The 13,143-nt window shown below is 44.2% G+C and overlaps 1 protein-coding gene across 1 annotated transcript; it reads right to left on the reverse strand.

Moving 5' to 3' along the window:
- Positions 1-2,255: 2,255 nt before the first annotated feature.
- LOC143118827 (adhesion G protein-coupled receptor E3-like) lies at positions 2,256-9,197 on the reverse strand. Its single transcript, XM_076279982.1, has 11 exons — positions 9,053-9,197; positions 8,602-8,715; positions 8,104-8,288; positions 7,329-7,490; positions 6,857-7,063; positions 4,693-4,925; positions 4,043-4,109; positions 3,626-3,717; positions 3,103-3,265; positions 2,599-2,709; positions 2,256-2,366 (listed from the first exon to the last, which is right to left on the reverse strand). Exons 1-11 carry the CDS (start codon positions 9,195-9,197, stop codon positions 2,256-2,258), a joined length of 1,590 nt encoding a protein of 529 aa, XP_076136097.1.
- Positions 9,198-13,143: the final 3,946 nt, after the last annotated feature.

A 13,143-nucleotide genomic window follows, 5' to 3' on the forward strand; every position in this document is an offset into this window, starting at 1 on the left:
GTGTGCAAGTGAATTTGGGTGTAAGAGCAAAATCGTTAACCTATCTAAAGGCCTATTTTTACATGGTGAGCATATAGTGTGATAATTGTAATACATATAATTATCCAGATATATGAAACATACTCAAATATAAAGTGAATTTGATATACAGTGAGCATGTAAATCAAATCACTACTAGGCCTAGGCCTACTTCTTCCATTTTTATCACTCAGAACAGTGCTTATGAAAGGTAAACACTACACTCTTGTGGTCATACAGCGGTACTGCATTTTCTTATGATTTACATTACATTTACACTTGAAGAGTTTTGTTCCAAAATGCTATCTCCATTTTTAAAAAATATTAAAAAGTCATGTTATTTAATTTAGTATTTCAAGTAATATCAATAAAATTGCAGTTTTTCTGTTTCTACAGCAGTAGAATAACATTTAAGCTAATTACATTTAAGCATTTTAACATTTAAACTACAGCTACAGCAATAGAATAACATTTAAGATATAGTGCAGGAGATATTATATCTAGGACTTCCATTGCATTTGTCAATACTAGGATAGGAATGCCTACATATTAAGTACTACTCAAAGTGGAAGGAGGAGAAGTGGTAGAGGAGGGAAGAGGGGGAAGTGGAAAGGAAGGAGGTAGAGGAGAGAAGAGCGTGATAAGTGTGTATTAGGTGTGTGAGGTTGCGGTAGGAGAGGAAGTATTCTTGAAAGAGTTGTATCTTTAAGAGTTTTATGAAGACAGAGAGGGACGCCCTTGCTGATGAGACTTGCCAGATCGTTCCACCAATGGGAGATCACAAATAAAAAAAGAGTGGATTGCTGTGGGTGTGGAAGTGGCAGTGGCAGATGACGGGTGGGTGCAGACCAGGCAAACACTGTGTATGCAAGCATTAGTGACTTGAATTTAATACAGGCAGCTAAGGGAAGCCAGTGGAGCTCATTGATCAGCGGGTTAACGTGTGTTTTTTTTGGTTGATTAAAGACCAGACGGGCCCGTAGGGTTCTGGACCATCTGATTCTGCACTCCAAAGTGGTTCCATGAGCTTACCATCTCCATTTGACTGCTGAGATCCCGAAAAAGTTAATTGAACATAATTGGCTAGTATTTAGCCTGAATGTGTTTTAGTATTCACCTTATTCAGGTGGCGGCCATAGTGTGAACCAAAACGAGGCTACATGGTACACTGACTATATCATTAATGCATTTTCTCCACCTCCTAGAAAATGCACAACAATCCGGTTTGTGTACCCTGTAGCCTTGTTTTGATTTACAATAGCCGCCACCTGAATAAGGCGAATTGTGAAGAAATAAAACAACAGACAGTATTAATATATGACCAAGTTTATTTGATATCTGACACATAATATATTACTGCAAATGTGTGTTTACCGTACCCTTTTGTAGGCTAAAATCCCTTTAAAAGGGATCGACAGGGATTTTAGAACATCATAGTAGGCTACTGTCTCGTGGACTGTATACGTTTACTGACTTAGATAAATCAAATAGTTTTTACAAGCAATCACAGCAATAGATGTTTAAATAACCTGTAATATTCACACTAAACAGAAATCAACAATGTAAATAAATCATGATCTGGAAAAGCTACAGAAAACCAAGCAAATGTGTTAACAAGGACTTTGAGTGCCAAGAGCTGTGTGGATCCTCCATTTTAGAGGCCTGACAAGCAGCTTGTGTGAGCTCTTCTTCTTTTCAACCTGGCAAATGACTGTTCCTCCTAGGGACCCCTGTTCCCTTGTAAGGCCATAACTAAACCCTGCTCTCTTGTGTGCTACCTACCAGGGAGATGTGAGAACCATCTCAGAGTGTAGTAGGTTACGTTATAACACAACTGTGCTGTATTTGGAGGGGACTTTATTTTACTTTTTAGTACGCACAGACTATAGTGCCTAAGTTCCGCCCTTCTGCTTCAGAAAAAATAGGAGAAATAATTATTTTTTGGCCCAGTTTTGGTCCCGTTCGAATTGTGCCATGAGCTCCACAAATCCGAGTGCTGGTAATGTAAGTTATAACCTGTACATCTATCTATATTTTTACAGTCTGTGGTTATAACTGTGATGTAATGAGGGTGGGCTTTTTCTGAAGGTACACACAATAATAATATAGACAGTACCGCTGACACACATTAAAAAGTACACTGAGTGTAAATGTTTAGCCCCTTCACCCAATTATTTATTTGGTCTTCTTTGGGATGCCCATATTCTGAAATGGAGTGGTCAACCCTCCACTATAATTCACACCATGCTCATGATTTTGTTCAGGCTGACAGAGGAGGTTGCCGTGGAGACCAGGTGTCCCCTGGAGGGCACGCTGACGGTCCACCACCGGGCATACTGCCGCCACACCTGCACAACAAGAGAGACACGGACACGGTGAGGGCACATCAGGGGCATACTGCACTACGCGGTGAGGGCGCATCAGGGGCATACTGCACTACACGGTGAGGGCACATCAGCACCGGGCATAGTCCACTACACGGTGAGGGCACATCACCACCGGGCATACTGCACTACACGGTGAGGGCACATCACCACTGGGCATACTGTACTACACGGTGAGGGCGCATCAGGGGCATACTGCACTACACGGTGAGGGCACATCAGGGGCATACTGCACTACACGGTGAGGGCACATCAGCACCCGGGCATACTGCACTACACGGTGAGGGCACATCAGGGGCATACTGCACTACACGGTGAGGGCGCATCAGGGGCATACTGCACTACACGGTGAGGGCACATCAGCACCGGGCATACTGCCGACACACCTGCACAAGAGACACTGACAGATCATTATCATCATGATCGATCATTATTACCACTAGAACAGAGAGATGCAGGAAAGGGCTTGAGACAGCTGTGAGATATAGCTGACCTAGATAGACGAGAAGGTAATGGATGAGGAAGATGAAGATGAGGATTTCTAACCAGTCCTCCATCTCTACACTCAACCTTTCCTCTTTCTCATCTCCTCTCCCTTCCTCTCTCTCTCTCTCTCTCTCTCTCTCCTCTCTCTCTCTGTCTCAAAGCCCCACTCATTTCCTACCCCATCATCATCGTAACAAATAGACAACTGTCTGACCTCGTCGTTGAGCAGGCAGTGGACGAGGAAGATGAAGGTGCCCTGCTGTGAGGTGAAGAGGAGGAAGAGCACCTCTAGAACCCTGCTGCTGGAGAGGAACATGCCCAGTATCCAGGGGCAACCGAGGATGATGAACTGAGCCATGATTTTAAACAGAAGCAGCCTGTGGCAGAGGGGAGAATAAGTCCATAATCAGAGTGAGCTCCACCTGGGATTGCTGAATGTATGTGTGTGTGTGTGTGTGTGTGTGTGTGTGTGTCTCTCTCTGTGTATCTGTGTGTGTGTGTGTGTGTGTGTGTGTGTGTGTGTGTGTGTGTGTGTGTGTGTGTGTGTGTGTGTGTCTCTCTCTGTGTATCTGTGTGTGTGTGTGTGTGTGTGTGTGTGTGTGTGTGTGTGTGTGGAGAGTGAAATCGAGAGAGCGAGAGAATGAAGTATGTATGTACTGTATTCATAATATACACAGTATGTGTGTGTGTATTTATGAGTGAGAGATAACTACAGAGAGAAAGAGAGTGTTTATTACCTGGTGTATTTGAGCTTGGAGATATTGCTGCGAGCCTCTTTCAGAGTGAAATGGACGTTAATCAGGATAGCGATGAAGAGAATGATGTTCCCCTTAAAAACACACAATGCAATAGACAGCAGCTTACCAGAGAACACATCTGTGTTTTAGGTTAATCTGCATGGGGCTGTGTACTGTACTCAGGTCAGAAGAGATGCTTTGAACAAGATTTCCCACTACCCAATTTCCATCTAGTCCATGAGAAGATAAACAATACTAAATATGAGGCATACAATGAGTTGCACTATTAAATCCTTTAAAATCCCGGTCAAAATAAAATTCTGCTCCTTTAACCAGCTAGCCCCAATGCTATACATATTACTGGACCATTCCTGACCTGAAAACTGCATGTAATTTGGTTACAATAGTAGTACGCACTGTGAGAATGAAGCACATGGGTCCAAGAAAGCTCCAGTTGAATCCGTAATCAACCTGTAGCCAGCACCTGTGTGACAGAGAGTGAGTGAGTGAGAAATATGAAACAGCATATGAAAAACAGGAACTGGAGGAGACCTGTGTTGGCTACAGGGAGATAAAAGCTCTTGGACAATGCAGCATGTCTATACTGTATAAATGAATGAATGAATGAAATGCAATGAAAACATTTAATTTCTGTTGTCCTGTCCTGGAAAGCCTGAAGTCACCCTTGTTAGGGGTGAGGACTATTGTGCTCCAACTTGTCTAGTGAGTTAACTGAGTTAACTGTCTTGGCTACAGAAAAGATAAAAGCTCTTGGATCCATGAGACCATTGCTCCATGATGTATAAATTAACACATTAATTAATTCATTCATTAATACTGGTCCTGTACTGTAAAGCCTGAAGTTACCCTTTTTAGGAGAGAGGACTATTGTGCTCCAACGTGTCTAGCTGCTGTATGCTTTAGGGTTGAGGATAAGCATGGTGTGGATATGGATAGACTACCCGTTAAAGGTGTGTGTTGCTCTCAAAGCAAAGCACTGGTACAAGTATGTCAATCCACGTGCTACATAACCAGCCATTCCCACGTTACCCTGTCATCAGACTTACTGCTGGCTCCCATATCCATCAGGGAACACGCTGGCCGACACGCCCACTATGACCAGAGGGATGCCGTAGCCAATCAGGAGGTTGTATGCCCAGTGTGGCCCCGCCCGAGGGTGGGAGTTGACCCGCTTCAGCCTCCTGACGGACAGGAAGAGCAGCAGGGCCTCGATGGACATCCACAGGAAACAGCACAGGAAGAGGAAGTGCTGGAGCGCCGCCAGCGCCTTACACAACACCTGGGGGGAAGGACGCAGTAGAATAAAAATACAACCAAAATATAGATCTACCATAGCGGTGCATAACATGACCGACGCTATATAGATCTACCATAGCGGTGCATAACATGACCGACGCTATATAGATATACCATAGCGGTGCATAATATGACCGACGCTAGTTGCTAGTTGCTGCATGGATGATGCATGGTTTCACTGCAGGAAAATAAATCACTCTTCTCAATTTCTCTCAAAGGTCTTACAGGCTCTGCCCTCTCTTGCTCAATGATTGATGACTCCTGCTACTACTACTTTTAAGGGCCTATTCAGACTGCAAATGTGTCGTGTATATTCTGTCTGTGTTCCGTGGCAACACATTTTATATGTGCATTCATAACAGAAACATCTCTGATGTGGCGCTGCTGTAGCCAGTCTGCCTATTACTGTAAAACATCTCTTTACTGTCTCTTTTGAATGGAAACGCTTCCAACAGGCAGGCAGTCTGCCTATTACTGTAAAACATCTCTTCACTGTCTCTTTTGAATGGAAACGCTTCCAACAGGCAGGCAGTCTGCCTATTACTGTAAAACATCTCTTCACTGTCTCTTTTGAATAGAAACACGCAGGCAGTGTGCAAGCTCTAATCAGTTAGCACGGTCACCGAAATGAAAACGGACAGGTAACTCATCTAACACGCAGTCGCCATGCTTGCGGTCTGAATAGGCCCTAAGCTATTTTGGGAAGGTGGAATATAAATGGTAGAAGGAAAAGACATAATCATTACTGAACTGACTGAAGTTTATTATATTAAGAACTAAAACACTGTTACATCATAAGGCTGGTGGGAAGTTAAATAATTCTTGACGCACTATATAAAATTAAGATGAACAAAAGAATCCAGTAAGTCTTTTCTCAGGTCCAAAACCAACGTGAAATGATGGAATGAAAAGACAATCATTCTTGACTGAAGTCCATTAAATTAAGAACTAAAACACTATTGCAACCAATCTGACTCTCTTTCATCTTAACCCATTTGCGCCGAATGCTGCACGACGCAACATTCTATCTCCCGTCGGTTGCTGCATAGCGCAACATTGAATCTCCCGCTGGTTGCTGCGTAGCGCAGCATGCATTTTATTTCATGTTTCTAGGTGCTACAGAGGCTTAGATATTACATTTTGGTAGACGTTGACAATTTTTAGTATAAGGTTATTTAGTCTAGAATCCCATAGGATTCTATAGGCGTTTTTAGCAACCATTTTAGGAGTAAATGGGTTAAACACCAGGCTCCAGGTCTGCCCTACTCTGTCCTCAAGCGCTAAAGACCGACATGAGATGTACATATTTACATTTACTCATTTAGCAGACACTTTTATCCAAATGTTTATCCAAATTATATTACATTATATGCCATTCTCCCCACAGCAACTCGGGGTGTCTCAGAAGCATCCAGTAAGTCTTTCCTCAGGTCCAAGACCAGCGTGAGACGTGTCTCCTAGTGCACCTTGTGTGAGACGTGTCTCCTAGCGCACCTTGTGTGAGACGTGTTTCCTAGCACACCTTGTGTGAGACGTGTCTCCTGACGCACCTTGCGTGAGACGTGTCTCCTGACGCACCTTGCGTGAGACGTGTCTCCTAGCGCACCTTGCGTGAGACGTGTCTCCTAGCCCACCTTGCGTGAGACGTGTCTCCTAGCCCACCTTGCGTGAGACGTGTCTCCTGACGCACCTTGTGTGAGACATGTCTCCTAGCGCACCTTGCGTGAGACGTGTCTCCTGACGCACCTTGTGTGAGACGTGTCTCCTGACGCACCTTGTGTGAGACGTGTCTCCTAGTGCACCTTGTGTGAGACGTGTCTCCTAGCGCACCTGGTGTGAGATGTGTCTCCTGACGCACCTTGTGTGAGACGTGTCTCCTAGCGCACCTTGTGTGAGACGTGTCTCCTAGCGCACCTGGTGTGGTCGGATGAGGTGGAGGAAGCGCTGGGAGAGCAGCAGGAGGAGGTGGGCTAGCAGCAGACACACGCAGAGGTTCAGACGCGCCGCGTTGGTCACTCGGCCGTTAAAGGGACAGAGGGCAAAGGTCAACACGGCCAGGGTCAGGAACACGAGGCCAACCACCACGAGCACCGTGTTCACCAGCTCCAGGACTGGGTCTCTCTGGGAAGAACACCACATATGGAGATCAGATTAGTTTTGTTTACGTGAAGATACATAAGTACTCTTCAGTGAGTGATTAAGTGAATGATCCATCAATCCATCAATCAATCAATCAATCAATCATAATTGCCTTGTAATTGTCCATAGTACAGTAGTACAAAACAAACAACTAAGTATTTTTATTTACTATTAATTAATTGCTGAAAAGAGAGAATAACCCATGCGCTTACAACAGCACAAACACACAGCAATTAATTCGGGTCACCTTGGGAGTGTTGTGTGTCTGCATGATCAGTGCAAAGGTGGACAGGTGTTCACAGGGGCACACGGTGTGTGTGGAGTTGGTTCTGGAGGCGTTACAGCTGTCCACCATCCACACACTCGCCCTCCAGTTCACACACACAGGCTCATCCTCAGGGCCTGACTCCTAGTGGTAGCAGGGGTTTAGACAGACACATTCATTTAGATTTTACAACTTGACTGGTATTTAGCAGACGTTTATATGCAAACCAACGCGGACTCCATGGGCAATGGAACCCAGGCTGATCCATTATCACACTCACACACACAAATGCACATTCACATATACATTCTTATACAAAGCAATGCGGACTCCCAATGGCGGGTTTGGCAATGTAACCCAGGCTGATCCATTATCACACACACACACACACACACACACACACACACACACACACACACACACACACACACATTCTGCAAGCAACAGCATGCAGTAGTTTTTAATGTTGTTTTCACTTTGGGTTGGATCATCATATTTCCCATGCAGATCAGTTTTCTATGTATTTTTTTTTATGGACATCTAGTTTTGGCATCATCGTTTTAAGTTAATTTTGATAGTATAGAAACACAAGAGTTGTTCACACACTAATCATCCCAGGTTGTGCAAAGATCTTCACAGCGGCTTTTATCAGCCATCATCCATTTCAGTCTACCAATGGGAGAAGATCTTTTTAAATATGGACACTCAGTACTAAATGCAGACAATACATACATTTTAATCTGCATGGCAGGCTTACTGTCAGATGGCGTAGGGTAATGTTGACTGGGTTTGGCAGTGTGTTGTTCAGGGTCTTGGGCGAGATGACTGATACTACTTTGGACATCATTGTGTTCTTTACTGTATAGTCATCTGAGCGGAAGAGGCTGGCATTGAGGACTTCCTCCATGTTGTTGTACACAACAAGGGCAATGGACGCTGAACCTGAGACACAAACAAAGGTGATTGACGATATCCTCCATCGGGTAGGGCCGTGGATATCAGTTGAGACGTCATGATGACTAAACAGAGAATAATGTTCTTTATGCTCAAAGACCACTGATTCCAATTTGTTCAAAGCACAAACAGTAAAAGTGCACATACTCTCTCCCTGATTTGGTGAAGATTCGTAATCGAAAAGGAACTTTAAACTTACAAAAGGAGAAATACAACATAATATACAAAAGGAGAAATACAACATAATATTTCCAGAATTTCCCCGATGGGGCACCACTCCCCTCCATAATAAAGGACATACCGTTGTAGTTCTTTGCAATCCCATGGAGGTCTATGTCCAGAGTGACATCAGTGGTGGTCAGGTGTGAGAGCCCTGACCGGGAGGCATTTGGCCCAACACTCATGATCTGTACCTCTGAGGGAACCACAGGAGACATGCATGGGTCATATACAGTCAGGGGTTAAAGTGTGGGGGAACGGGGAGGAACGAATTTCCACCACCTCAGATAAATTAATAATGTATATTCTTTCATGCCAACGATATAGCGCAATTATATTGTTAAAATAAATGGTGAGTTATTGAGTTAATTATTTGACTAAGATTTTCAGAAAATGTATGTGAATGCTAGAATTCGCATCAAAACATTGGATGGGAATTCAGCTACTTGCATCATCATCAGCCCTCTGATCGTTCATTCTGATTCTAGATTCTGATTCTGATCTACGATTCTGTGGCAAGAATAAATACACACCTGTGCTGTTGGTGATGATGTTTGTGACGTGATGGTGGACAGTAGGCTGGACCAGCTCAGCTATCAGACTTTCTGTCGACCTGAAGAGGTCATCTGCATGCAGGACCTGGCCTTGGCGACCTTTATCAAATATCTCATCTACCATCTCAGCTGCAGCCTGCACAGTAGACAGGGACACAGACGACAATGCTATATACACAGTATGTAAAAGAGACTTAACTTTGAACTTTGAACCCTGCACTGTCTATACTGTTCACATTGCACTACGTAAATGTTTCCTTCAAACGTGCACACTCCGCTTTTTTTGTGTTGCACTCCTGGTTAGACACTAACTGCACTTCGTTGTCTCTGATAGTGAGGAGCAGGAACATAGTGGGAGAGGGAGAGATGAGAAATGATCTCTCTGCGTCCCCTTTGATATGGGACCTGTGTGGTGACCCCTATGCTACCCCCAATATTACTACTCTGATATGGGACCTGTGTGGTGGTATATATGCCCTATGGCTACCCCCACTAATACTAATCTGATATGGGACCTGTGTGGTGGTATATATGCCCTATGGCTACTCCCACTAATACTAATCTGATATGGGACCTGTGTGTGTACTGTATATGCCCTATGGCTACCCCCTATAATACTACTCTGATATGGGAGCTGTGTGTGGTATTCCCTATGGCTACCCACAATAATACTACTCTGATATGGGACCTGTGTGGTGGTAGAGCATGCTAACGCTAATACTGCCCTATGACAATGCAATAATACTACTTTCACTCTTCATATATTAATACATGTTCATCTTTTACAGTATTTCAACATCTAAAAGTGGTTCATCACTTACCTTACAGATCTCAGGGCTGGATGCATTCCAGGCTAAAAACATAAATACAGCTGGTCATATTATTTGTCGTAAACATTAAATACAGCATATGACACTGACAGGAAGCAACTGTCATCCAACACATATCATCATAGCCTACTTGAATTTGTAAGCTTTTGAAAACAACGACAGGCAGAAAAAAACGCCACCACCACCGACAAAACACATTAAAGAACAGAAATTAATATTTTAGTAAGTAAGACAGAACATTCATTAGCAACAGAATTATAATTATACTGCTGGTTGTCCTGCCACACTTGCTAAAAGACGAAGACTGCCTGCTTGCCTTTGCAGGGAATGTAGCCCTCATTACAAGTGCAGTGAAAGCTGCCGATGGTGTTGGAGCAAGACGCAGACCCGCCAGGCTCCACAGATGTCGGGCCGCTCCGAGCACTCATCTACATCTGAACAAGAAACAGGGATGGAATAGTTTGCCTCCAGAATGACAGAATCAAGGTCTTTACACATTCACTAGGACAGAGAACCGTCTACCTTTCTTGCAGGTTCGAGTTACACGAAGTGTTGACGCAAAAACGTGAACACAATTGGAACAATTCGGCTTCAATGAAACAATACTGACAATACATGTTTGTAGTGTATGTTGGATGTGCTGTCTGAATAATGTTTAGAATCATATTTTGCATAAGGGCTGTTGTATTCAGTCTAATTTTTTTTACAATTTCTTGTAATGTCTAGTCATTGCCCCCCGGCTCCAAGACCACAACATGTCATGTACATCAGTCTTTATGGGCATTACCTTGGCATGGGTTTGTAGCATTGGCGATTGTCACTCCAGGAGGCTTCTGGTATCCATAGTTACAGATACAGCTAAAGCTCCCATTGGTGTTGCTGCAGCGAGCATTGGGTCCACATATAGAACTGTCTCTTGCACACTCATCTATATCTGTGAATGACCACAAATGTCACAATTATGCAGCACTTGACCATGAATATAAGCCATTGTTGTAACAGTGATACAATAATATTTAAATCACAGCAGTGCATAGCTTACATCTCATAACTATAGGACAGTAATGCTGACATTAGTTTTTCATTTTGATTATAGTGCCATAATGCACTCGCATCAGATACACGGTTTATTTATTTATTCCTTTTAAAAAACCTCAATTCCAGGCCAGTCCTAAATAGAAAACAGTGACTTTCGCTACAGGAGTTTACGTTTAAACCACGAACCCAACTCAAGAGGGGGAGCACATCTTACCTGCACACCCATAGGAGTCTCCTGTTGGTAGAGTCCCTGTAGGAATCTCATAACCAGGGCTGCACACACAGCCACCACTGCCGTCCTCACACTGAGCGTTCACACCGCAGACCGCCACATCACACGACCTGTGACCTGGAGATATAGGACAATGGAGACACGTGCAGAAAGGATTGCATGGCAGCAAATGGGGTGCCCTGCATTGTCGAAACATACTTAGGGGCAAAAACGACCCAGGTAGTCTGGTGACCCCGGGACTGTAAAGGATCAGAAGGAGATCTCATTCTCTGAGACTGTGTAGCTGCCATAGTTTGATTCAGTACAATAACTTCCTCTTTCCCATGTACTGTAGTGGTGCAGGTGTAGTGCCAATAATATTAAAAATAAGAGCATTTGTGTAAAGTATTGTGTTTTTTTATAGTAAATAATCAAAATGTATTTGAAATAAACTCAAATATATCTACCGATTGTGTGTGCTGTCAGTACTATAGATTGCATTAATAAAAAAAAATGTCCAAAATTCACTCACGAGTGACGTAGCCTTTGCTTGTAGGATAGAGGTAGTAGAGGTAGAACCCTGCAGGACAGGCCAGCACGTTCACTTCCTCTTCCCCCTGGCAGTTGTCAGGGCAACACAAACTCATGGCTTTGACCCCATCAGCCAGGCCAGGGTGGGTGTCCCCACCACAGAGGGACAGCGGGTATTTGGTTCCACCAGCGCCAGAACTGGGGCAGCCCTCGAACAGGACATCTCCGCCGACGCCAGTGAAGCGGTACCAGCCTTCTGCCAGGGCGCCGTCCGTTCTGGGCCAGCTGGGGAACGTGGACGTGAAGCCGATGTTGCGCCACGGGTCATCAATGACATGGTGAATATCACACACATCTGGTGAGGGGAGAACGGGTCATCAATGACATGGTGAATATCAGACATCTACTGAGGGGAGAACAGGTCATCAATGACATGGTGAATATCACAGACATCTGGAGAGGGGAGAAGGGGTCATCAATGACATGGTGAATATCACACACATCTGGTGAGGGGAGAACGGGTCATCAATGACATGGTGAATATCACACACATCTGGTGAGGGGAGAACGGGTCATCAATGACATGGTGAATATCACACACATCTGGTGAGGGGAGAACAGGTCATCAATGACATGGTGAATATCACACACATCTGGTGAGGGGAGAAGGGGTCATCAATGACATGGTGAATATCACACACATCTGGTGAGGGGAGAACGGGTCATCAATGACATGGTGAATATCACAGACATCTGCTGAGGGGAGAACAGGTCATCAATGACATCTGGTGAGGGCATAACGGCTGGTCATAGACTGAACATATCCAATATTCACATTTTCAGCATATGATTATCATGGCCAGGAATTCATGTAGGTTATAATAATATAGGTTATAGGCTATATCAAGTTCATAATCAGGGTAAACCCTGGGCATGTCTGTGAGCTCCTATGTACATGCCCCCTGGCTGCATTAGCTGCTGGCTGTAGCAACACGAGCAAGGTAAAAAACGATTGTTTCCGTTTTTTTCCATAACGACAGTAGGCTACTCGGTGACCTGGAAAAACAGAGATCTAAGTGAAAACTCCTTTAACAATCCACTCAAGTCATGAGTGCAGATCATTTGTTTCCTCCCACACAGAGAACTTTTACATGTATTCATTTAAATATATTTTCCTCCAAAGCATCTTACATATCTCAATCTCCATTACATTACGAGGGCCAATGTCCCTGGAGCAACTCGGGGTTCAGTAACTTGCTCAAGGGTAGAAGGGTGGAAGCCAGGAATTGAACCCATCATTTTTCTGGCAACTGCATGCTAGCCCAACTCCTTAACCACTACACTACCCGCTCTCTCACCGTAGTCTGATCTCTCCCCACAGAGAACACAAGAGCCTTTACCGGCCCTCTCTCTCACCGTAGTCTGATCTCTCCCCACAGAGAACACAAGAGCTCGTACTG

The sequence above is a fragment of the Alosa pseudoharengus genome, unplaced genomic scaffold, assembly GCF_046254945.1.
Source record: "Alosa pseudoharengus isolate Yale_2024_CS ecotype anadromous, Long Island Sound unplaced genomic scaffold, YU_APseudo_1.1 YU_APseudo_1.1_scf_1, whole genome shotgun sequence".
NCBI classification, from domain to species: domain Eukaryota; kingdom Metazoa; phylum Chordata; class Actinopteri; order Clupeiformes; family Clupeidae; genus Alosa; species Alosa pseudoharengus.